This window comes from Erythrolamprus reginae, chromosome 2, assembly GCF_031021105.1.
Source record: "Erythrolamprus reginae isolate rEryReg1 chromosome 2, rEryReg1.hap1, whole genome shotgun sequence".
NCBI classification, from domain to species: domain Eukaryota; kingdom Metazoa; phylum Chordata; class Lepidosauria; order Squamata; family Dipsadidae; genus Erythrolamprus; species Erythrolamprus reginae.
Genome location: NC_091951.1, coordinates 217,200,236 through 217,227,485, shown reverse-complemented (window position 1 = coordinate 217,227,485; position 27,250 = coordinate 217,200,236). Strand labels below are relative to the sequence as shown.

Sequence of the window (27,250 nt, the reverse complement as noted above, 5' to 3'; positions counted from 1 at the left end):
GCGTGTGCTGCTGCTTGGGATGATGCTTTTCGGAAGTGCGTGCAGCGATCTAAGCTGGCAACCTCGTGGCGCTGTGTTGAAACAGCCTGATAGACACTCATTTTGCAATGCAAAGTTTATTTTTGTATCTTTCAAGAGACAGAGGGAACATGGCCATATTTCCTTGCAATTATTCCTTGAGTGTGGGGGTTGGGGAGTGGGGGAGAGGGAAAAAGGAGAGAAAGAGAAAGATGCACACAGAAAGACAGCGATATATAGAAAGAGAGAGAGAAGGAGAAAAAGAAAGAGATAGAGAAAGAGAGAGAGAGAGAAAAGAGAGCCCGAGAGAAAGAGTCATAGAGAGAGGGAAAGAAAGAAAAGGAGAGGAAAAGAAAGAAAAAGTAAGAAAAAGAAACAGAGCGAGAGAAAGAAAAAAAAGAAAAAAGAAAGAGAAAGAAATAGAGAGAAATAGAGAGACAGATACACAGTGACTTGGTGGGATTGAGTGATGATGAGTTGGCCATGCCCACCCAGTTACACTGGTTGTTACATTAATGGCTCCTGATGTTTTCTGTGGGAAAAGGGTCCAAATGACTCTTTGAGTGTTGCTTGTAGACTTCTTAGGATTTTGCACATTGTGACCTTTCTCTCCAGAAATACAGTGATACCTCGTCTTACGAACCCCTTGTCATAAGAACTTTTTGAGGTATGAACCTGGGGTTTAAGATTGTTTTGCCTCTTCTTCCGAACTATTTTCATCTTACGAACCCTCTGGGATGCCCCCCCTCCAGACTTCTGTTGCCAGATGAAGGCTCCCCTTGTTGAGAAACCCCACCTCTGGACCTTCTGTTGCCAGCGAAGCGCCCGTTTTTCCACTGCTGGGATTCCCCTGAGGTTCCCCTCCATGGGAAATCCCACCTCCGGACTTCTGCGTTTTTGCGATGCTGCAGGGGAATCCCAGCATCGCAAAAAATGGTGTTTCGCTGGCAACAGAAGTCCGGAGGTGGGGTTTCCCAGTGAAGGAAGCCTCAGCGAAATCGCAGCATGGCAAAAACACAGAAGTCCAGAGGTGGGGTTTCAAGGACTTCGGTGTTCTTGCGATGCTGCGATTTCCCTGAGGTTTCCCTCGCTGGGAAACCCCACCTCCGGACTTCTGTTGCCAGCGAAGTGCCCGTTTTTGCAATGCTGGGATTCCCCTGCTGGGATTCCCTTGCAGCATCACAAAAAGGCGGAAGTCCAGAGGTGGGGTTTCCCATGGAGGGGAGCCTCATGGGAATCCCAGCAATGCAAAAACGGGCGCTTCTGCTGGCAAAAGGGGTGAATTTGGGGCTCGCATGTATTAATCGGTTTTCCATTGATTCCTATGGGAAACATTGTTTCATCTTATGAACCTCGTCCTGGAACCAATTAAGTTCGTAAGACAACGTATCACTGTACAGTGATCCCTCGAGTTTTGCGATCTCGAGTTTCGCGAAACGCTATATCGCGAGTTTTCAACCCGGAAGTAAACAACACCATCTGCGCATGCGTGCCTTTTTTCTATGGCCACGCATGCGTAGATGGTGGAGTTTCCCGCTGGGCAGATAAGCTGCTGGGCGGCTTCCCTGGGTCTTCCCCCTCTTGCCCCGGTAAGACCCCAGCGGCGGCGCGAGCAACGGCGTGGGCGGGCGGGCGGCACGCGCGGGGACACCCCAGCTCCGCTTCCCAGCTGGGAAGCGGCCCCAGCAACGGCGTGGGCAGGCGGTGCGCGTGCGCTTGGGGAAACCCCAGCTCCGCTTCCCAGCTGGGAAGCCACCCCAGCAACGCGCGCGCGCTTGGGGACATCCCAGCTCCGCTTCCCAGCTGGAAAGTGGCCCCAGCAACGGCGTGGGCCGGCGGGCGGTGCGCGCGCGCTTGGGGAAACCCCAGCTCCGCTTCCCAGCTGGGAAGCCACCCCAGCAACGCGCGCGCGCTTGGGGACATCCCAGCTCCGCTTCAGCGGCCCCAGCAACGGCGTGGGCATGCGCAGATGGTGTTTTTACTTCCGCACCGCTACTTCGCGAAAAATCGATCATCGCAAGGGGTCCTGGAACGGAACCCTTGCGATGATCGAGGGACCACTGTACTTACATTTGCACTATGTATAGAGATAATCTCATAACAATTCAGTAATTTAAAAAACCCACAAAAATGAAACAATCCAAATTTTAAAAATGTAGCTTGTAAAATGCTGTTTCCTTCTTAGATATTTTTTTCAGTACAGTATTCTATGATTATATGTACAGTGATCCCCCGGTTATTGCGTCCCCGACCATTGCGAACAGGGTAATTCACGATTTTTCAACCCGGAAGTCAAAATACCATCTACGCATGCGTGCCGGGCACGCATGCGTAGATGGCAGCGGCTTCCCTGGGTCTTCCCCCTCTTGCTGGCGTCAGCGAGGAGTTTCCCCACTGCCCACGCAAACTCCTCGCTGCCGCTCGCCCGCCCTTCGCCTGCCCACGCCGTTCGCTCCCCCCTCTTGCTGTCGGGAGGGCGAGAAGCCCTCCCCAGCACCCGCTCGCCCGCCCTTCGCCCTGGCGGAGAAATTCCAGCCCCCACCTGGTCCCGCCCGATCCTCCTCCCTGAGGCAGCTCGCCCTCCCATGGCCGCTTCCTCCACCCTCTATTGCAAGCCTCTCTCCTCCCATATTCTGCCCCCCTCCCAGCTTCCAAGCCGCATTCGCCTTCCTCCGCCACCACCAGCATCCAGCTCCCGGCCAAGCAGCCAGGAAAGCCGAGCCGGGCGTGGCGGGGAACATCGGCGCGGGAGGCAGGAGACGGCCGCCGTCACCGCCATACGCGGCTCGGCTTCCCTGGCTGCTGCTCCGGTCGCCCGATCGTCTCCTGCCTCCCGTGCCGATGTTCCCTGCCAAGCCTGGCTCGGATTCCCTGGCTGCTTGGCCGGGGGGGGGGCTCGGCCGAAAGGAGCTGGAGACGCAGAGCTGAACACACCCCTTCATCCCCAAAGGCCGGCCTTTTTGTCTGGGAGGGAAGATGACGTGCCGGTGGCACAGGGGCGAGGGGCGGGAGGCAAATCGCTGCGTCTCCAGCCCCTTTTGGCCGAGCCCCCCCCCTCTGGCCAAGCAGCCAGGGAAGCCGAACTGGGCTTGGCGGGGAACATCGGCACGGGAGGCAGCTTCTGCCGGACATGGGCAATGGGCAGGACAGAGAAGCGGGGAGAATCAGGAGGCTCCTTTGGCAGCTGGGGGCTGCCTGGCTTTGTTGTTTTGGCTGCAGCGGGTGCCAGGCAGCCTCCAGCCGCCAAAGGAACCTCCTGATTCTTCCCGCTTCTCTGTCCCGCCCATTGCCCGTGTCCGGCAGAAGCTGCTGCCTTATTGCTCTTTGCCGGCGGGATGCAAAGTGCTGGGGTGGGAGGGTGTCCTGACAGCCCCCCCACCCATATGCTTCGCCTCCCGCCGGGCAAGAGCGCTCGGGTGGCAACTTCTTCTAGATACGGGCGATGGGCGGGACAGAGAAGCGGGGAGAATCAGGAGGTTCCTTTGGCGGCTGGAGGCTGCCTGTCACCCGCTGCAGCCAAAACAACAAAGCAGGGCAGCCCCCAGCTGCCAAAGGAGCCTCCTGATTCTCCCCGCTTCTCTGTCCCGCCCATTGCCCGTATCTAGAAGAAGCTGCCACCCGAGCGCTCTTGCCCGGCGGGAGGTGAAGCATTGGGGTGGGGGGGCTGTCAGGACACTCCCCCACCCCAGCACTTTGCATCCCGCCGGCGAAGAGCAATCAGGTGACGGAAGGCAGCCGCTTGGGCCGAAAGGAGCCGGCCTTGATCCGCCAACGCGCGCTACGATCTTCCGGGCCAGCCAGGCTCAGCGGATCAAGGCCGGCTCCTCTCGGCCCAAGCGGCTGCCTTCCGTCACTGAGCCTGGCTCGCCCGGAAGATCGTAGCGCGCGTTGGCTGCAGCGGCGAGCGATTTCGCCGCCGGTGCAGCCAACGCGCGCTACGATCTTCCGGGCCAGCCAGGCTCAGCGGATCAAGGCCGGCTCCTCTCGGCCCAAGCGGCTGCCTTGATCCGCTGAGCCTGGCTCGCCCGGAAGATCGTAGCGCGCGTTGGCTGCAGCGGCGAGCGATTTCGCCGCCGGTGCAGCCAACGCGCGCTACGATCTTCCGGGCGAGCCAGGCTCAGTGACGGAAGGCAGCCGCTTGGGCCGAGAGGAGCCGGCCTTGATCCGCCAACGCGCGCTACGATCTTCCGGACAAGCCAGGCTCAGCGGATCAAGGCCGGCTCCTCTCGGCCCAAGCGGCTGCCTTCCGTCACTGAGCCTGGCTCGCCCGGAAGATCGTAGCGCGCGTTGGAGACAGGCTTTGAGTTTTGGCTGCGGGGCGAGGGATTTAGGAAAGTCCTACTTCTCCCCCCGCAGCCAAAACTCAAAGCCTGTCTCCTGCTGCCCGGTTTAGCCAGGACATGAGCGGCGAAATGACTTGGAGGAATGGTTTCAGCTTCACATTCCTCCAAGTCATTTCGCCGCTCGTGTCCTGGCTAAACCGGGCAGCAGGAGACAGGCGGTGGGCTGGGAGCCGCAGGCGAAAGGAGCTCAGGCATTGTTCTCCAGACCCCGCCCGCAGCCTGGAGAGGGAAAGGGCCGCCGCGGGGCTGAGCGGGCGGGGTCCGGAGAACAATGCCTGGCGCCGCGCTCCGATGCCCGAGCTCCTTTCGCCTGCGGCTCCCAGCAGCACTTTGAATCCAGCAGCTTCTGCTGGATACGGGCGGTGGGTGGGACGAGCAGCGCGGAAGCCAGGGGCTGTGGCAGTTCGCCCCCCCATCGCCCGTATCCAGCAGAAGCGGCGGGATTCAAAGGGATTCAAGGCTAACTTCTGCGCTTGGCTTGAGGACTCAGCTCGGAAGCTGCACGGGTGTTTTAAAAGGTCTCCGCCGGCATGGGGGGCTTCCTACCACCTCCCGAACCCCCAACTCGGGTTTGGGGGGGTGCTAAGAAGCCCCCCGTGCCGGCGGAGACCTTTTAAAACACCCGTGCAGCTTCCGAGCTGAGTCCTCAATCTTCAGCTCCTCGCTAGCGCTGCGGAAGTAAAAATACCATCTGCACATGCGCAGATGGTGTTTGTACTTCCGCAGCGCTACTTCGCGAAAACCCGCTCGTTGCGGGGGTTCCTGGAACGGAACCCTCGTAACGAGCGGGGGATCACTGTACCTATTTTTTAGAGTATAAGATTCACTCCACCTGCCCCCCCGCAAAAGGGAATGAATTTTTTGGTGTGTCTTATATACCAAATGTAGCCAAAAACACGAGGAGGCAATGGTCTGTGGCAATCTCTGCAGCCAGAAACAGCTGGTTGGGGGTATCCTGGGAGGCAGATCCAGCCATCAATCAGTTGCTTATGCTGAATCAGGCTGCAATAATGTGCTGGAGCTGACCTGGCTGATCACTCTTTGCTGCAAGGACGTGTCAAGAGTTTGCAACAGCAATCACATCCAGAAAGTGCACACAAGTAACTGATTCAGCAGGATTCAATAACGTCTCTTTATATATAATATAACACATGAAGTCGGGGTGAAATTCAGCAGGTTTTGTCAGGTTCTGGAGAACCGGTTCTCAGTAGTTCGGAGAACCGACCAATACCACCTTTGGCTGGCACCAGAGTGGGGTGAGAATGGAGATTTTGCAATATCCTTCCCCCAGGAATGGGGATCTTTCCTCTGTAGTGGGGTGGGAATGGAGATTTTGCATTATCCTTCCCCTGTCTCGCCCACCATGCCCATAGAACCGGTAGGAAATTTTTTTGACATGAAGTAAATATACAATACCAAAAGTAGGTTTTCCAACTTGGTAGTAAATACAAGCAAAACAGAAGAGAAGAGAAGTAGAGTTTCAGTTTCATAGCACACTAGTTTCAGAGCTCAACACAGTTGCAGAGCTAAGCCACTCCCAGTCTCCTTGCTGTCTCCTTGTTGTTCACATGGCAAATCCTGTTTCAGTTTCCAGCCCTCAACTCTCTCACACACTGACAGGACACTAGCTAGATGAATACTGATGGATGCTGGTAGTCGGAGGCAGAACCTTTTTTGTTATTTTTCTCCCCCAAACTAAGGTGCATTTTATACTCCAGAGAGTGTTATATTCTGAAAAATACAGAGACTTTTGACTCCATTGAATTAAATCTCAAGTACTTTTATTGAAAGACAGTGGTTACAGTAAGGTGAAATCTGAGGGTCCTGCTCAAAGCACAAAACAATTCTGTTTGCCTAAACCCAGCTCCCCTGACCAGTCCACCAGCAACCTACAAGGATGTTTTGAAAATCCGGAGGTGCTAGGCAAATAACGTGTCACTTTCAGGACACAATGGTTTTGGAACCAGGCTGGAATCGACTCAAAATAGACTATTCTATTCTCCCTTTTTTTCATTATCAGCAAAAATATTGTATGTATGTATGTATGTATGTATGTATGTATGTATGTATGTAGTACACACCAAAATAAAAACAATCTCAAACTGAAATCCCATACAGCTGTTCTGCTGAACACATTCTGTAAAGGAGGTTTTGCGAAATCAATAACACTGATTTTGTTGTTGTCTTGGATGACATCTGTGAAAAAAATTCAGGTGCTCAGGCATGGAAATGTGCTGCTCAGACACTAAAAAAAAATTAGAGGGAACATTGGTTGAGGTCTACATGTAGCGGAAAATAGTACACATGTTATCTTTGCTTAACAACTTTAATTGGAGTCACACGGGGCTCTGTGAATCCCAGACAATTCTTCTTTACTAGGAGACCCTAAATGGCTAAAGTTACTCTGGAGGGGTGATGAAGAAAGGCAGGACTCCTTGTTGATGTGAAAGACTGGCCGTTCCCTTGCTGGATCTGAGGCACCCTTCTGACTAATGAAGAAGAGAGATGGCATTATAGCCAGATTGAAGCTGGGGCAACCGAAAAATAAGCACTAATGAGCTATTCATGAACAGAGCATTGGAATTGGGTGAAACTATTTTCACCTTCTACGTTAGAGACCTATTGCCAAATAAAAGATTTTTTTTTTTGAAAGAAAGATTCTCCAAAGCATAGAAAAGGTGACAAGTTAATACGTGGAGATCGATTACAGACTGAAAAGAGAAATGAAACTTTAATGGAAAACTATTAAGCTTTAAAATACAGAAAGACCAGTCTGGAACTGATAATATTGTGAAAAGTGACTTAAACCTTTAGATTATATTTTTGACTACTGGAATAAATTTTATATAGAAAAGAGAACTTTTTTGGATTATTTGATAATCATCTGTTATATCTTTTGCTTCAATGATGGAAGTTAGAGCTGGGATGACACACTACTGGTGAAAAAATATACTATTATGAATTTGGAAAAGACCTTGAAAGGAAACCAGGACTGATAAGAAGAAGGGAAATAGTGAAGAAAGGTAAACAACATCTGGAGGGCCATTTTCCTGTTTTTTTGCGAATAGACAATGTTTTCTTTTTGAAACTTGCTGAGTTTGGTGGATTTTTAATACAGCTGGCTTGGAGACTGAGTGGACTTTTCCTTTTTACTTCTGACTTACAAATACCTTGGATAGAGTGGATCAATGGAATAACCTAGAACTTTTTTGCAACTATTATGAATACTGACAGACAACAAGGATATAATTGCTGACGTTAAGTCTACCTCATCATCCCCAATAAACTTACTATGGATTACAAATATAATTGGCCTAGTGATTGGGGGAATTTTGGGAGTGCATAGGAGGGAACTGTGGGAGTGTTTAAAGGTAACAAAGTACTATAAACTAGGGTACTATAAGATCATACGATTATAAGGGGAAAATGGCAAGTGCTCCAAATTTAACTAAATTTGGGGAAAAACATCACTCACATCAACATTAGCATCCTCCAGGACACTAAAGCAAGGATCAATAGTGCAGTGTTACAACAGGGAAAAACAAATATATTTCAAAAAGAAATACAGATGATGCTTCAATATATCCAGCAAGTTATGACAAAGAATTACAATGAGATGAAAAAGGACCTGGGGGAGATAAAGAAACAGATTCATTATATGGTTGTGCAAATGACAATGAAAGATGAGTTAGGAGTCCAGAAAACAGAAGAGAAATCAGAAAGAGCGGAGGAAAAAATAGAGGTGATATAAATAACAATTGATAGAAGCAGATAAAGATTTGGAAAGGGTACTAATAATTCCTGAAATGCATAACGCAGCCCACTTTTTAAGATATCACAATATATAGGAGGACAGAGAGGAAGTGATGGAGTTGCTGATGGGTGCCCTAGAAATTGGAAGGCATGAGATAGATGTAGAGGCAGATGAAATATTTAGACAAAATATGAGTGATGCAAGGAGACATAAGGTCCCAAGGACATGTGAAATTCATTAAAAAGTCAACCAGTCAATAAAGAAATAAGACAGACCTATCCTATAGAAGCTCCCGAATGTGTAGCGGCAAGGGTAGCTCCGGATGAGAGGGAAACAGCGGCGCTGTGTGAGAGAGGGAAGGACAGAGCGAAAGGACCAGAAACTGTGAACTGACAGGAAAGTGCAACCTCATCGGCCAGAGGGAGAGGCGATTCTGATTTGATTTCTTTTTTCTCAGCTTTCTTTTCTTTATATCCGGAACAGTTTCTTTTAGGAAAAAAGCTAATTTGCTGACCTATGCTAGAACTTCAATTACGTAATTAACTTACTTTTTCTTCTTTTTGTTTGTTTGTTTGATTGATTGATTGATTGATTGACTCAGTAACTTAATTAGAGAACTCTGCGTGTACATGGAACTATTTGAACACCAATACTTCTTCCTTTTTTTTTATATCATCGCAAATGGAGAAGGGGGTTGTTTTCTTTTTTTTTTCTACATAGAACTCCCCACTGATTAATTTTGAACAATAACAATACTAACTCTTTAAGACTTAGAATTTCATTATATAATCTGGATTTGTTTTGACTCTACTTGCCAAGATTTGGAAAAGAAGATAATCTTAAAGACTTAATTCTTAATTTGAAAATGTCAATGTAGGACTAAAAATAACTTTCTGACAAAGGATTAATCTACTGGAACTGCTAGACTTTTTTCCTTCCCCTTTTACTACCAGAGACGCTCTTCTTTTTTCTTTCTTTTTTTAAAACTGACTTATAGCCTACCTTAAATTCCCCGTTTTACTATTTTCACTTTTTGTCTGAAAAATTAATTACTCTTTGTTTAATACTATTATTATTAGTTGAATATTTTGAGATATCACCAAATATTAATTGAATATTACTTGTATATAATTTAATATATTATTACTACCCTTAATAGTTTTGCTAATTAATCAATTATTAGCTTATCACCCAACAGATAATTGTGACTTATTGTTTAATATTGTTTAAATGTGACTTATTGTTTAATAAATACAAGTGATTAATTGACTTTAAAATATTAACAGTATTAAGTATTTTGACTGATTTAAGGATTTATATATATATAATAAGCAATTTAATGAGTAGATAACTGTGTTTAAGTGATTAAGAGTTATAAGTGAATAAGTGACATCAATTCTAGTTAAGTATTTCAAATGACCTAAGGATTTATGTATAATTGATCTAATGATATGAAATGTTATAAATAATTTAATAATTGATATAAATACATAAGCATAGAAATACATAAGTATAAGAATACTAATTGATAATTGACAACTGTAGGTTGATATTTTACCACTCTTTGTTATATATTTCCTCTTCTTTTTTGAGATTAACTGATATAGAGCCTAGAAGGCAAAGTATTGTAATTGTTAGACACAACTATATGAACTGACGTATTATAAACAAATAATTTTATTTTATTTATTTTATTTATTGGATTTGTATGCCGTCCCTCTCCGCAGACTCGGGGCGGCTAACAACAGTAACAAAACAGCATACAACAATAATCCAATACTAAAAACAGTTAAAAACCCATTATTATAAAAACCAGACATACATACAGATATACCATGCATAAAATTGTAAAGGCCTAGGGGGAAAGAGTATCTCAATTCCCCCATGCCTAGCGGCAGAGGTGGGTTTTAAGCAGCTTAAGAAAGGCAAGGAGGGTGGGGGTAATTCTAATCTCTGGGGGGAGTTGGTTCCAGAGGGCCGGGGCCGCCACAAAGAAGGCTCTTCCCCTGGGTCCCGCCAAGCGACATTGTTTAGTTGACGGGACCAGGAGAAGACCCACTCTGTGGGACCTAACTGGTCGCTGGGATTTGTGCAGCAATAATCTTAATTTATAATACCATTAACCTTATAATAACTACACAATACCACAGTTATATCTCTCAATACAATTAACGCTATTAACATTGCTAACTTGCAGACAGTTAACGGTATTATTTTATGAAAGTGTGGAGTAATTTTTTCAGAGTAGTAAATATGTCGCAAGCCTATACAAAATCTCTTAAGAAACAAGTCCCAACCACACCGCTCTCAATTGGACCCAAACAATCAACATAAATGACATCAATAGAGAAGCAAGAACAAGGCCCATCCCTTCAATCTATCCAGACCTCTTTAGACTTAATCCAGGAATTTATGAAACAGACACAAGAGACTATGCATAAAACTCAGGAAACCCTGATCCTAAACCAAGATCAAACAAATAAGAACTTTGAATTTATGAATGGAAATATGGAAGAGATTAAAAGTCAAATAAAAAATATACAAGAAGTAATTGACAATCATGACCAGAAAATTAAAACAATGGAGGTAAGGACGGAGTCAAAGATAGAGGGAACAGAAGAGAGGCTAAGGGCAGCCAACAGAGAGCTTGAGGGGGCTGTGGCATTGCTAGAAATGGAGAAATCCAACTTCTACCTACGCTTCCAGAATCTAATGACGAAGACCTCTTCAAAAAAATGGTCGAAATATTAACAACACTCTTAGAAATCGACAAAGAGGGACTTAGGAACCACATTGATGAACTGTCCAGGGTCCAAACAAACTACGCCCGACATTTTAAGCTACCAAGAGAGGTACATATTATATTTACAAAGAAAGCGGTCTGAGATGAAATAATAAAAGTATAAGAGGAGAGCCATTAATATACGCAGGGAAAGAAATAATAATATTAAAACAAATTCCGAAAAGAATAAGAGAAAGAAGACGAGACTTTCAATTTTTAACTAATAAACTGATCAGACAAGGGATTCCATTTAGATGGTTGATCCCGGATGGTTAATCACATGGAAGGACAGGAGAATTAAAATCGACAGCTACGAGAAAACGGACAGATTCATAGAAGAAAACCTAGAGAGAAACAGAGAAAGCAGCCTGGAGATTGAATCCAGAAGCCAGGAAGATAAGGACAAAGAAACAGAAGGAAAAAGTACCAGTCAAGACATAAGAAATGAAAGAGAGAAAATTGTCACACGAGCAACGGCCAGGAAGCAGTAATATGGAGAAACAAGTAAAAATATTTTCGGCCAATATCAATGGATTAAACTCTATAATTAAAAGGAAACAAACAATTAAAAAACTCCAAAGAGAAAATGCAGACTTGATTTGCTTACAGGAAACCCACATTAAAAAATCAACAAAAAAAATTACTAGAGGAACCTAAACTTGTCAAGTTATTTTCGACCTTAGCTGAGAACCAAAATAGAGGTATAGTGGTATATGTGAAAGAATGGCTTAACCCCAAACATATATATTCAGATGAGGAAGGTAGAATCCTGATCCTTGAAATCTCAATAGAACAAAAAAGATTTCAATAATTGTAATTTACACACCAAATACTAAACAAAAGGAATTTTATAAAAAACTACACGAACAAATTAACATGACCCAAAACCTGAATGTATGTTTGTTAGGTTATTGTAATGCCATTGTTGACCCGGTAAGTGACTACAAAACAGGGGGAAAAGGAATAAAGTGAATAATAGAAATCGATTACCCCCTCTATTCTTCGACATGGTGGAAGAATACAGACTTAAAGATATTTGGAGGGAAAGAAATAAATTTAAAAAGCAATTTACTTATTATTCATCACCCCATCAATCATGGTCCATACTAGATATGTTCTGGACCAATAGTGAGATTGAAAATAAGTTAGAAAAAATTAACATTGGAACAAATATTTGGGCAGACCATCACCCAATAATACTAACACTTAAAACAGCTGAAAAGGGAAACAAACGATGGACAATTTATCCCAAGATAACGAAAGATAAGGAATATATAAAATTCATGAACAAAGAACTAATATTTTTTTTAAAGGATAATTGAAATAAAGATACCACCCTACAAAATATCTGGGATACTACCAAAGCCTATATTAGGGGCCTAACAATTTCATACACAAGTAGGAAAAATAGAAATAAAAATCAGAAACTACAACAATTACAAGAACAAACTAAAAAACTCAAAATTAAACTACAAAATGACCCACAGAATAATTACATTGGCGAAGAAAAAGATAGTCTTAAACATAAAATTAATCTGATAATACAAGAGGATATAGCTATACAAATAAAAAAAAGTAAAACCATTTCGGACAAGCAAATAAAATAGGTAAGTGGCTGGCTTATAAACTACAAAAAGAGAAAGAAAATAAATATATCCAACAATTAGAAGATGGCAAAGGAGTAACACAATTTACACTAGTAGAGAAAAAAAGATTGCTATGGAATTTTACCAGACACTATACCAGAAAGAAGAAATAAAAGAAAAAGATATATGGAATTACTTAAATGAATGCAATCCAGAACAGATAACAAAACTAAATAGAGAATTATTGGACAAACACATAACTAAGGAGGAATTAGAAGTTGCCATACTTCTAATTCAAAAGAATAATAAAACCCCAGAACCTGACGGAATATCGGCGGACTGTTATAAAGTATTAGGAAATACGCTTAACAATTTGATGCTTGAAATATATAATGAAGTATTAACCTTAGGCAAAATACCAAATTCTTGGACCAATTTTTTGACAACTCTAATCCCCAAAGAAAAAAAGGAAAAGGAAAAAATAGCTAACTATAGACCCATTGTATTATTAAACACTGACTACAAAAAAAATTCTGCTATAATGGGTAACAGACTTAAATCAACTTTAAACAAATGGATACATTCAGATCAGAATGGCTTTCTTCCAGACAGACATATTCAAAATAATACTAGAATAATCCTTGATGTTTTAGAATATTATGAAACACATCCCGAAAAAGCCATGGCAATAATATTTAGCATTCGACAACCTAAATTGGGAATTTTTACTCGAATTATTAAATAAGATGAATTTCGGACCAAACTTTATTAGAGTAATCAAAACAATATACTCAAAACAAACAGCCAAAATAATAATTAATGGAGACACCACAAATACCTTTCAAATATCTAAAGGAGTTCGCCAGGGATGTCCCTTGTCACTTTGCTTTTTAGTTTATGTATTGAAACCCTATTAAATCCAATACGTAATAACAAAGAGATAACAGGTCTTAAGTCCAAGGGACAGGAATTTAAACTACAAGCCTTTGCTGATGTTATAGCCTTCATTGTTGAAAATCTGACCCAAGCAGGCCCAAAATTAATGGAAGAATTAAACAGATATGGAGCCTTAGTAGGATTTAAAATTAAATTTAAAACCAAAATTATGACCAAAAATATGACAAAGGAAGACAAAGTACACTTAGCTAGAGAATTAGATTTGGAAACCACGGAAAGAACTAAATATTTAGGAATAAACATGTCACCTAAATGTATTACCATAAAAGAGGATAATTATGATTTGTTAATAAATAAAACAAAATTACAACTAGAAAGCTGGGCTAAGCTTCCAATTTCATTATTAGGAAGAATCGCGGCAGTCAAAATGTCTATACTACCCAAATTTTTATTTCTTTTTCAAACAATCCCAATTAAATTTGATGGAACCTTCTTTAAAAATTTAGAAAAATTAATATCTAAATTCATATGGCAAAATAAAAACCAAGAATTAGAGTTAAATGGATGCAAGACAGCCAAAAGCAAGGGGGACTGGGATTACCCGACTTCAGATATATTACCAAGTGGCGGTTTTAGTATGGATCAAAGAATGGATACAACTTAAAAATGTAAGACTGTTAGCTTTAGAGGGTCACGATATACAAACTGATTGGCATAGTTTTATCTGGGACAACAAGTCCTCCACACACTCATATTTCAAACAACACTTGATTAGAAGATCGCTATTAAACACCTGGAACATAATTAAGAAACAATATTATACCAAAGTACCATTATGGTTTTCAAGTATGGAGGCTCTAACTTTCCCAAATACAATAAGTCTAGGGAAAATGGTGCTACATAAACAAATTTGAAACCATTAGCACAACTAAAAGAAAGAATTAAAATAGACTGGTGGCCCTATAATCAAATAAAATCTAGATTGTGGATAAAGAAAAATATGGAATCGGAAAATGTGATTTACCACTAGACAAAATTTTACTAGGACCAAACAAAAAAGCAATTACCAATACATATACAGTGATCCCTCGATCTTCGCGATCTCGAGCTTCGCGAAACGCTATATCGCGATTTTTCCCACCCGATGACGTCACTCTCTTCCTTCCTTTCTCATCTTTCTTTCTCTCTCTCTTTCTCTATCTTGCTTCTTCCTCTCTCACACTCTCTTCCTCCCTCTCTCATCTCTTTCTTTCCTTCTCTCTCTTTCTCTATCTCTCCCCCTCTTGCTGGCGGGCGGGCGGGCGAGCGGGGGCATCAGCGAGGAGCCGGGCTTTCCCCTTTGCGTGGGCGGCGGGGAAACCCCGGTCTTCGTCTGCTCGCTGCTGCTGCGGCCGCCCAGCAGCTGATCTGCTCGGCGGCAGCAGCGAGGAGCCGAATCGGGCTTTCCCCTTTGCATGGGCAGCGGGGAAACCCCGGTCTTCGTCTGCTCGCTGCTGCTGCGGCCGCCGAGCAGCTGATCAATGAAAAATGAATCAATGCCCAATGATCGAAATCTGATTTAAAAAATGCTTGATTGTGTGCAGAAGCAGATAAATTAACATTGGAGCTAAAAGAACAGGAAAACACAAAATATCACCAGATATAGGAAGATTTTTATATATGGTTGAAACAAAGAACAAATATTAGCAGTGCTGCGTAATAAATAAACAAATTAAGTTAAAAATTCTTAAAGATTCAAATATAACTTTTTCTCCACCTGTTATGTTTTTAGAAGTTATAGACTAAGATTTTAAATATATTTAAATATATTAATATAGACTACATATTACTGTCAAAACCAATAGTAACATTACCGAAACAGAGTATAAAATGAGGCTGTTGATGAGACAGCCAATGGGGGGGGGGGGGAGATATATCTATGTTTTTGTTTTTCTGTATATAATTTGTATGTCTGTCATTTATATGTAAATAAATTTTTTTTTAAAAAAAAAAGTCAACCAGTCAAAATACTAAAAGGACAAGAGATGATGGATATATACAGAAAACTTTTTAATATGGGATTTGTTTTATTAAAAGTTAGAAAATAGAGGTAGAAATTAAAAATTGGGAAAATACTATTATGTTTATTTATTTATTTATTTTGTCAAGTACATATCAGTGGTATGCAAAGATATAATAATATTCATATACATGATGCTAGTAAAAAAGAAACATTAGGACAGGGGATGGAAGGCACACTGGTGCATCTATGTATGTTCCTTATTGTCACATAATATAATATATTGTCACACAATATATATTATTGTTATTATGTATACATAAATATTAGAAGTTGAAAGATATTATGTAAGAGGAGAGGGACATGGACAGTGCCTCGGTAGCAGCAGCGTTTCACTCCTACGGAGAAATGCCGGTTCCCCGCTGTTTGCAGGTGCCGATTCAGTTTGAATCGGCCCAAACCTCCCTGGAGGGGAGGAGAAGAAGGGAACTTGGTTTGGTCCCTGTTTGGGGTGGGCAAACCCCAGTGTTGACCAGACCTGGAGCCTTCACCATCAGCGGTGCGAAGGCAGTTAGCTGCCATTAGCCGAGGAGACTGCGTGCTAGAAAGAGTTGCCGGAGGGAGAAATCCTTTTGTTATGTTTTTGTTTTTGTTTTGAATGGGAGTAAAAGTTAAGGTCTAAAAGTCATTTTGGAAGAATACTGGTGAATTTATAAAATCTTATTTTTAATTTTTAAAAATATATTATTTGGATTGAAAAGTTGAAAACTTAAAAAACAACAAAAGATTTAAGGACCGTATAGTTGCCATCTATTGGAAGAGACTGTATTTGTGAGAAAGTTCTCGAGTTGGAATTTTTTGTTTACTTGGACTCGACCTTCATGAAATGTGCTATCTGGATTAACTAAACCTGTTGTTGCTTCTGCACAAAAAAAAGTGTTTTGTTGGCTTTTTTTAGGCTGTTGGTTTAAATAGCTGGACAAAATTAGCCATTTCTTACATAAAGGAGAAGGAGATGGAGGAATTAAGAGAAATAAGGGACTTGTTGGATGAGATTCGCATGGAGATTTCGCAGGATATTAAAGATTTCCACCATGAAATGAGATTAATAATTGACATTGGAATTGGAACTGGAATAGGATTACAAATTGGAGATGGCAAAGAGGGCATTGACAACCGTTATAATGGACTTGATGAATTTGGATTTGAAATAGAAAATGCAGAAGAACATGAAGTGGGAGTAGAAGATGTACCAGAACAAGATGGACTTGAAACACATAAAGAGAAAATTACTGAATGTGGAAATAAAAATAATTTTGGGATTAAGGATGAAATAATTGGGGGATATACAGTGTTCCCTCGATTTTCGTGGGTTCGAACTTCGTGAATAGACTATACCACAGTTTTTGAAAAAATATTAATTAAAAAATACTTTGCAGGGTTTTTTCTACATCACAGTTTTTCCCGCCCGATGATGTCATACGTCATCGCCAAACTAATACTTTTTGCAAATAAATAACAAAAAAAATAATTATTGTTAATAAATAATTATGTTTATAAATATCAGGATCAGTGTTCCCTCTAATTTTTTTTTGGGGGGTGGGGGTGGAAAAGTAGTGTCTGAGCGGCAGTCCCTTCGGGACTGGGCGACACAGAAATAATAAATAAACAAACAAACAAACAAACAAACAAACAAATAAATAAAAAACCCACCCTGTTTTGCCTCAGAGAATTTCAAAATAAAATACTGTACTGTGTGTCTATAACAGTGAGCTCATAATAGGGCAACTCTATCAATATCAAAATGCCACTTAAATAGTTGAGCTAGTTTAAAACTAGATTTTGATTTTCTTTCTCTCTTCCTTACTCCCATTCTTTTTCTTTCTCTTTTCCTTCCTCTCTTTTTTCTATCTGTTTCTCTCTCTTCCTCTCTTCCTCTCTCTCTCCTTCCCTCTCACTCTTTCCCTCTTGGCTTCTGGGCAGGTTTGGAAAACTCTGAGTTGATGATGATTTTTAAGTGAGCGATTGCTCACTTCTCAGCTTAGAGGGAACTATGATCAGGATCACTAAGTGTCTTATTCAATGGTGAGTACCAATAATAATGGTGAGTAAATGGTTGTTAAGGGAAATGGTAATTTAGGGGTTTAAAGTCTTAAGGGATGGCTTGTGATACTGTCCATAGCTAAAAATGGTGTATTTACTTCCGCATCTCTACTTTGTGGAAATTCGACTTTCGCAGGTGGTCTCGGAACGCATCCCCCGCGAAAATCAAGGGAACACCGTACAGTAGAACCCCGACTTACGAGACTAATTGGTTCCGGAAGGAGGCTCGTAAGTCGGAACGCTCGTATGACGAAACATTGTTTCCCATAGGAAACAATGTAAAGTCAATTAATCCGTGCAACAACAAAAAAACCCGCTGCCGCCGAACGCGGAAGTTAGCGTTCGGCTTCAGGAGACAGCTGCGAAGCGGCGCGCGTGTTTTAAAAGGTTGCAGCCGGCCTGGGGGGCTTGCCAGCACCCCCCCGAGCCCCCCAGGCCGGCTGCAACCTTTTAAAACACGCGGGATACGAGCGCCAAGGAGCTGTCTCCTGAAGCCGAACGCGGACATGTACATATAAATGAATAATGAAGTTTCTTTCACTTAACTTGTAAACTTTCTTAAACTTTTAAATTTACATATGTACACAGTAGCCTAATCATCTATTTTTGCCTTTTTGGCTGCACTTTCACTTGGAGCAGCTCTTTTTGTAAAAAATGTGTCCAATGACATCTGCTTTTGCCTGCTTTTCAAAATGTTGCGAAAGTGAGTCAATGAGGTGTCATTGAAAAGTGCTGCTGAACGACTCGTGGCTACTTTCTCTGGGTGATTTTTTCCCACAAAACTGACAACGTTCTCCCATTGCGCTAGCATCGCTTTTATCTAACTGGTAGGAATGGCTTTCTGTGGTTCCTGTACCTCTTCCTCACTGCTGCTCATCTCTTGGGTCATCTCCATCTGTTGCATCTCATGGAGCGCCTTCAGGTCCTCTGTAGAGAGCGGTTCTTCATGCTCTTCGACAAGCTCATTGATGTCACCCTCGTCTACCTCCAGACCCATACACTTACCGAGTGACACAATCTCCTCCAATGGGGTGTCAGTCTCGGTGATGTCCTCGGTCTCACCCTCGGGCTCAGCAGAGTCCCTTGGTGCAACAGCAGCAGGCCACAACTTCTTCCACGCCGAGTTCAAGTTTCGCCTTGACACTTCTTGCCAGGCAAGGTCAATGATGTTAAGGCAAGAAACGATGTTAAAATGATCCTTCCAAAACTCACGCAGTGTCAAGTTGGTGTTCTCTGTTACATCGAAACATCGGCGGAACAGATGCTTCGTGTACAGCTTCTTGAAGTTAGCTATGACCTGCTGATCCATTGGTTGCAGGATTGAAGTCGTGTTGGGTGGGAAGAAAGACAACCTTCACAAATTGAAATTCTTCAAGGATGTCGTCTTGAAGAGCAGGTGGGTGGCCTGGAGCATTGTCGAGCAGCAGTAAGGCTTGTAGGGGGAGTTCATTAGCCAAAAGATATTCCTTCACCGTAGGACCAAAAGCAAGATTTACCCAGTCCACAAAGAACTGCCTCGTTACCCATGCCCTTGCATTGGAGCGCCACAGGACATGGAGTCTTTCCTTTAGGATTTTGTGCGTCTTGAACGCGCGAGGATTCTCCGAATGGTACAGGAGAAGTGGCTTCACTTTACAGTCACCCGACGCGTTTGCACACAATGCAAGGGTTAGACGGTCCTTCATGGGCTTATGTCCTGGCAGGCTCTTTTCCTCGGCAGTAATGAAAGTCCTACGGGGCATTTTCTTCCAAAACAGCCCAGTCTCATCACAGTTAAAGATCTGTTGAGAGACATAGCCTTCTTGTTCAACCAGGCTAGCAAAATGCACAACAAACTCCTCCGCTGCCTTGATGTCTGCACTCGCTGCCTCCCCATGCCGAACCACTGAGTGAATGCCACTTCTTTTTCTGAACCTGTCAAACCACCCATGGCTTGCCTTGAACTCATCTGGATCTCCCGACGAGGATGGTTCATTGCTCTTCAGATCGGCGAATATCGCACGAGCCTTCTCGCTGATGACCGCCTCTGTTATTGTATCTCCGGTCAGCTCCTTTTCTTTTATCCAAATTAACAATAACCTCTCCATCTCTTCATGAACAGACGTCCTGAGTTGGGAAATTATTGTCGCACCTTTTGCTGGTTTAACACCTTTAAGGATGTCCTTCTGCTTCAGGATTGTACAGATGGTGGATGTGCTGCGTTGGAACTTCCTCGCAAGGTCAACAACACGAGTCCCTTTTTCGTGCAAATTGATTATCTCCTGCTTCGCTTCTATGGATATCATCACCTTCTTCTTCTTCTCAGCGGCCTTTTTTGGAGCCATGCTCGCTCTAAACACCGACACCACCGAGACCTCTTTTTTCCCACCGAGAAAACCGGAAGCCAACTTGCCTGCAAGCAGAAAAATTAAAATCAGCCAAGTAAGAAAGTTTAGAGGAAGGGAAGGTAAAGAGAGAAAGAAAAAGAGCAAGAAAGAAAGCAAGAAAGAGAAAGAAAGAAAGGCTCACTGAACATCTCTCACTCTCTCTCTCTCTCTCTTTCTTTCTTTCTCTTCCTTTAAAGAAAGCAAGAAAGAGAAAGAAAGAAAGAGAAAGAAAGAAAGAAAGGCTCACTGAACATCTCTCACTCTCTCTCTCTTTCTTTCTCTTCCTTTAAAGAAAGCTAGAAAGAGAAAGAAAGAAAGAGAAAGAAAGAAAGGCTCACTGAACATCTCTCTCTCTCTCTCTCTCTCTTTCTTTCTCTTCCTTTAAAGAAAGCAAGAAAGAGAAAGAAAGAAAGAGAAAGAAAGAAAGAAAGGCTCACTGAACATCTCTCACTCTCTCTTTCTTTCTTTCTCTTCCTTTAAAGAAAGCAACAAAGAGAAAGAAAGCAAGAAAGAGAAAGAAAGAAAGAAAGAAAGAAAGAAAGGCAACTTCAAAGAAAGGCTCACTGAGCATCTCTCACTCTCTCTTTCTATCCCTCTCCCCCTCTTTCTATCTCTTCTCACTTTCTCTCTCTTGCTATTTCTTTCTCTCCCCCCTTTCTCTCACTCTGTTGCTATCTCTCCCCCTCTCCCTCTCTCTTTCTCCCTCTCCCTCTCTCTCTCCCCCTCTCTTTCTCTCGGTTAATGCAAAGAGCTCCGAAGCCTGCCCACGTGGCGAAGGGGCTCGGCTGGAGGGCGCGGAAGAGCAACAGCCGTGGAAGAGAAGGGAGAGAAGCCGGCAGAAGCGCCTTGAAGGCATCCAGAGTAACACTTTCTCTCTCTCTCCCCCCTCTCTCTCGGTTAATGTAAAGAGCTCCGAAGCCTGCCCACGTGGCGAAGGGGCTCGGCTGGAGGGCGCGGAAGAGCAACAGCCGTGGGAGAGAAGGGAGAGAAGCCGGCAGAAGCGCCTTGAAGGCATCCAGCGTAACACTTTCTCTCTCTCTCCCCCCTCTCTCTCGGTTAATGTAAAGAGCTCCGAAGCCTGCCCACGTGGCGAAGGGGCTCGGCGGGAGGGCGCGGAAGAGCAACAGCCGTGGGAGAGAAGGGAGAGAAGCCGGCAGAAGCGCCTTGAAGGCATCCAGCGTAACACTTTTTCTCTCTCTCCCCCCTCTCTCTCGGTTAATGTAAAGAGCTCCGAAGCCTGCCCACGTGGCGAAGGGGCTCGGCGGGAGGGCGCGGAAGAGCAACAGCCGTGGGAGACGAAGGGAGAGAAGCCGGCAGAAGTGCCTTGAAGGCATCCAGCTAACACTTTGCCGAGAAAGCAAGGGGGTTGCAGCAGAGGCGGGGCTGGCGGCTATTTAATTTCGGGGCCGCATGGGCGATTGCGCAAGCTCCCGATCTCCCTGCTAGGCCCCTCGGAATTACAAAAAAACACCGTTCGGACCCCCCCACCCCCAAGCAGAAGCCAAGGACCCCCCCACCCCCAAGCAGAAGCCAAGGACCCCCCCCACCCCCAAGCAGAAGCCAAGCGAATGCTTACCACGTGGGATACGAGCAGAGAGGAGCCGGGCGCTTCCTTGCCTTCCTTCGCTGCCGAAAGCGTCAGGGAGGCGTGGCTCGTATCCCGGATGTGAGCTCGGGAGGCGAACGGAAATGACGCTCCCTCCCAAGCTCTTATCTCGAGCTGCTCGCAAGTAGAGCAGCTCGTATGTCGGGGTTCCACTGTATTAAGTTAAGCACTGTTAAAAGAAGATATAAGCAAGGTTATCAGATTTTGCCAATTTCAAAAGGAATGGGAATGAAAGAGTGGGAATTTGCAAAGAGGAGATTTTTAAAGGGGACTTTTTATTTAAAGAAGAGATGGGAGAAGAGGAGGAGGAGGAGGAGGAAAATGAAAATGAAACATAAAAAGAAACGATATAAAAAGATGGTAGAGGCAGATATTAAATATAGACAAGGAAAAGGGTTTTTTGAAAATGGTTGATTATATTTAGATTATTTTATAATATTTTATAATATTTTATAATAGTTTTTAAAAAATTTAGTAGTTATTTTTTATTTAGTAGTAGATTTATGAATTTTGATAAAATTTATAAGTAAATAAAGTAAACGAAATATATTAAGGTGACTTAAGTAGGTTTAATTTAGACTTCTAAGTTTTATTCAATTCGGATTAGTGTGTTAAATGGGGTTTACAGATTTGAAAATCAAAAGTTTTTTTTTATTGCTTAGTTTTAATTTATCAAGAGGGTTTTGATGAAATCTAATAATGGCATAATAATAAGTAATGAATTTAAATGTATTTGTTTGTTTCTTAAACTGATAAAGTATAAGTATATAATTTTTATACTGATAAAATTAGTCATAAGGGTTTTTAGTCTGTTTTGAGATTTGTACTAAAAGGGAAAAGGCACCACGTCTTTGATATTAAGATTATAAGATGTGAAAGATATTGATTTTACCAATAGTTTAAGGAATATTAATGATGGACTTAATTAGACATTAATAGAGATTTATCTGGATGACCAAATAAAATAAAATAAAGGGGGTGTGATGATAACTGAAATTAAACAGATGGAATTTAAGAATGTATAATTTGATTATATAAGATTTACTAATCCAAAACTATTTTATTGTAACAAAACAGAAGGTATATTGTTTTTTGTATTTTATGATGTGCAGGAAAAAATAAAAAAAATACTTTGCAAAAAAAAACCATACTATGTATATGTTGTTGTTAATTTAAATTGACCAAGACAATATACTGTTCACTAAGCATCTATGTATGTTAAAGAAAAAGTATATATAAAATATATATTTTTGGACCTGAGTTAATATTTAAATATCTATACCATTTTTCAAGTACATAATTTAATAAATTCAGCTTGCAAAACATATATTTATATGACCTATAAAGCCCTACATGGTATCGGGCCAAATTGCTTGCGGGACCACCTTCTGCCATATGAGTCCCAGCAACCTATTAGGTCCCATAGAGTTGGCCTTCTCCAGATCCCATCAGCCAGACAATGTCGCTTGGTGGGCCTAGGGGAAGAACATTCTCTGTGGGGGTTCCGGCCCTGTGGAATCAGCTCCCCCTGGAGATTCACACTGCCTCCACCCTCCTTGACTTCCATAAGAGTCTTAAGATTCACCTATGTCACCAGTCTTGGGGCAATTAGGTCTCAGCCCCCCGGCCAACGAAATTTGATATATGTTGTATGATTGAACTGGTATGATTGTTTTTAAATATTGGATTTTATAATTTTAAATTTAATTAGATTTGCCGTTGTACTGTATTGTTATATTGTATGCTCTTAGCCGCCCCGAGTCCTCAGAGAAGGGCGGCATACAAATCAAATCAAATCAATCAATCAATCAATATTTTGGATACTAGGAATCTTGCCATGAAACTACCTGTGTGTACATATAATTCCATGGTTTACTAATTGTCTATAGGTTCAAGCTGTACTGTGTAAGAATGTGATACTATAATTATGTACTTAAAAAAAATCTTTATTAAATTTCTGCATATAAAAACAGTCAAAACAAACAAAACATACAAAGAAAAAAAAAGCAAAAAGAAAAATGGACAGGCAATTAGGATTACAACATATATGTTGTCAACCATATCATTGACTATCACTGTTGAGCGACCTGATGTACCGTATATACTTGAGTATAAGTCGACCCGATTATAAGCCGATTATAAGCCGAGGCACCTACTTTTGCCACAAAAACTGGGAAAACCTATTGACTCAAATATAAGCCTAGGGTGGAAAATACAGTGGCTACTGGTAACTTATAAAAATGGAATATTCTTCTATTGTAGCTTCTTAAAATTGTTTTTGTAGAATAATTTTTTAAAAAAAGATCAATATCAAGAATGGTTGCAGGAACTGGATATCATAGTTCCCTCTAAGCTGAGCAGTGAGCAATGGCTCACTTAAAAATCATCATCAACTCAGAGTTTTTCAAACCTGCCCAGAAGCCGAGAGGGAAAGAGTGCCGCCCAGTCCCGAAGGGACTGCCGCTCAGACACTATACTTTTCCGCCCACCCCCCAAAAAAATTAGAGGGAACACTGCTGGACATATCTAGTTTAATGAAAAAAAGGACCAGGGGAGACATGGTAGCATTCTTCCAATATCTCAGGGTTTGCCACAAAGAAGAGAGAGTCAACCTGTTCTCCAAAGCACCTGAAGGCAGAACAAGAAGCAATGGGTGGAAACTAAACAAGGAGAGAAGCAACTTAGAACTAAAGAGAAAATTCCTGACAGTGAGAACAATGAATCTGTGGAACAGCCTGCCACCAGAAGTGAATTATTATTATTATTACTAATATTATTAATATTATTATTAATATTTATTAGATTTGTATGCCACCCCTCTCTGGAGACTCCAACACTGGAAGTTTTTAAGAAGATGTTGGATACTGATTTGTCTGAAGTAGTGTAGGATTTCCTGCCTAGGCAAGGGGTTGGACTAGAAGACCTCCAAGGTCCCTTCCAACTCTGTTGTTATTATTATTATGTAACTTTTCCTTCCAAAATGTTTTTTATTTCTTGCACCTTTCTTCCCCCCCTTCCAAAATCTTTCTTTTTTTAAATTCCAAAAACCTCTTAAAATATTTTTATGAATGTAATCTTAATCTTAAAACCTGTTATCTTAATCTTCATTACAATATCTTCTTAAGACTCATCTCTGCCGCCAGGCATGGGGGAACTGACACATCTCCCCCGGGCCTATACAGTTTATACATGGAATGTTTGTGTGTTTGTTTGCTTTTAATAATGGGGTTTTTAGTATTTTTTAAATTATTAGATTTGATCTTACATTGTTCTTGTTATTGTTGTGAGCCGCCCCGAGTCTACGGAGAGGGGCGGCATACAAATCTAATAAATAAATAAACAAACAAACAAACAAACAAATAAATAAATAAAATAAATATCATTATGATTTTCTTAATAATTGGGATTTCATATATTGCTTAAATCAAACTTCCATATGATAAATATTCAGATTTTCCATTTAAAACATATTTCATAAGTTAATATCATTACTATCTCAATAGATCAGTAAATAACAATTGGGGGTTACTCAATCATTAATTGTAAAATCTTTCTTCTACATGATATTTATCTTGCATAAGGAGAAACCATACTCTAAAAAAGGTAAATCTATTCATATTAATTATGTAGAACAAATAATGACAAGATTCTTACTATTATATTATCCTAACCTTTGTATTGTTTTAAACAAGTCAGCATTAACAATCCTCTTGGGTATGATAAGTATAGTTGGAAGAAAAAGTTTAATTACACAGAGTTATCCCCACTTGAAGCAACATTTTCTTACAAAATAACCTCTTCTTTTATTAGAAATTAATCAAATTTAAATGGGTAACTTACATTTTACTGATACATTTTATTTACTTGTAAAATATTGTTGCTGGCTTGATCAGGAGAGAAAGCCTGCTGCTAATCAGACAGCTCTTTCAGTTCCTCCTTTCTGTATAGAGGAGGAACTATGATTGGTTCAGTCTGCAGCCAATGAGGCAGCTGAGGGGTGTTGCCGGCTGGACTGTAATTGCAAAGAAAAAAACCCCTTGTGTTGCCAGAGCCATGAGGTTTCCTTCCTGCCTTTCACATTGGAACTGTGCAGCTTTGGAAAATGCTGCATGGGAGTTTTCAGGTCAGTGACTAGTATAAGTTGAGGTTGGATTTTTCAGCACATTTTTTCGTGCTGAAAATCTCGACTTATACTCAAGTATATAAGGTAAGTTATTTATGTCGAGGGTGTGGAGTGTTGTATTTATTTTCTTTAGTTCTGAGTAGTATAATTGTATTCATGTTAGGTATTTCTGAGGAAGGTACAAACTCGTCTTTAGGGGTTTTATGTTCCGTCGATTTATGATGCGGTATTTCTATATTTTCATTATGTACTTATATATCATTATTGTTTAACTCCCTAAAGTCAGAAATTATTTTCAGAAACTTCATATTTGTTTCATTACAACTTTCATGTAGTGTGGACTGCATGGTTAAATATTCTCACTTTTTGGTTCTTAATTGAAAAATCAAATGTTTGCTTTAAAAATTTACATTTGTCTCTCATCACTTCATTATTTTTAAATTTTGCCTTATTGTTGAAGGAACAGTTATTTAGTAAAACAAATCTTGTGTAATTTTGGATGATTACTTAAGTAGTGACTTATATTACTAATACTTTAACCATCACAAGTAGATTTTGATACTTGTCATAGATTTTTATTTTAGACAGAAAATGTTCAAATAATTTTGTAATGTAATGTTTTTCACATAAGGTAATCATAATTCCTTCTTCTAGAGTTTGAAATAAAACTTCAGACAGATATCCTTGGGGCCTGATACAATGGAGACGGAAAGTGAGCAGAATTCAAATTCAGCCAGTGGCAACTCAGGCTCTGGTGGAAGCACTCGCCCTCAGATATCACAAATGACACTCTATGAGCGGCAGGCAGTGCAGGTGAGTTTGACACCCCTGAACTATGCAATGAAGATTTATTAGTATGGCCAAACAAATATAATCATTGTTATCTTTTGTATTCATTAAACATTATTATTATTATTATTATTATTATATTGATATTGTTACTATTACAATTTTTTTTAAAAAAATTGTACTCGGACAACACATGTTTACTAAAGAAAAATGTATAAATAAAGTATATATGAAAAAAGAGTTTGCTCCAAGAGCTTCTGCCAAACAGTATAATTCTGGAAGATCAGCTTAGCATGTACTAAATATAGCATATAAGAATTTATTATTTGTTTGAAACAATAAATATCTTTTTCTTTATAAAGGAAGGGACAGTGTCGCTGTGAAAGAGGAAAAATTCTGAGACAACCTCTCATTTTCTAAAAGATAGTAGTACTGCTTCTTACATTAAAATAGTCAGTTTGATCTATGTTAAGGTACCAGCTTAGAAAACAGTTACTCTGAGATTTAATCCCTCTTTGGACATGAAAGCCAGCTAGGTGACGTTGAGCATTCTCTTTCATCCCAATCCACCACACAAAGTTTTTATTTGGGGCAGGAGGGATAGGAAAAAGGAGTATTAGGCATGTTTGCCATCATGAGTTACTTATAAAGTAATAATGATGGGATGATTTTTAAATATATATATATATATATATTAAATGTTAATGGGGTGAGACCAGACATAATATCTCGATTGCTTAGGGCTACTCTTGAAAATGTTATAGTTGAGTTGCATTCACCATTGTAAATAAGATCTTGAAATTATTATCTTAATAACCTGATTTTCCAGTCTGATGTGGTGATCCCTATTTGTTTATATGGGACTGGGCTTTGATTTGCTTTCA

The 27,250-nt window shown here is 41.4% G+C and overlaps 1 protein-coding gene across 4 annotated transcripts in view; it reads left to right on the top strand.

Moving 5' to 3' along the window:
• Positions 1-27,250, top strand: part of PHC1 (polyhomeotic homolog 1) — a 250,073-nt gene that overhangs the window by 7,018 nt on the left and 215,805 nt on the right. For 3 of the 4 annotated variants that reach the window (XM_070741838.1, XM_070741840.1, XM_070741842.1), the window contains exon 2: positions 26,232-26,390. In XM_070741838.1, the coding sequence (XP_070597939.1) occupies positions 26,277-26,390 (114 nt within the window). In that variant the 5' untranslated portion in view covers positions 26,232-26,276. Of the gene's footprint in view, positions 1-17,367; positions 17,465-26,231; positions 26,391-27,250 lie in introns of those variants that run through there. The other variant, XM_070741839.1, reaches the window with a different exon arrangement.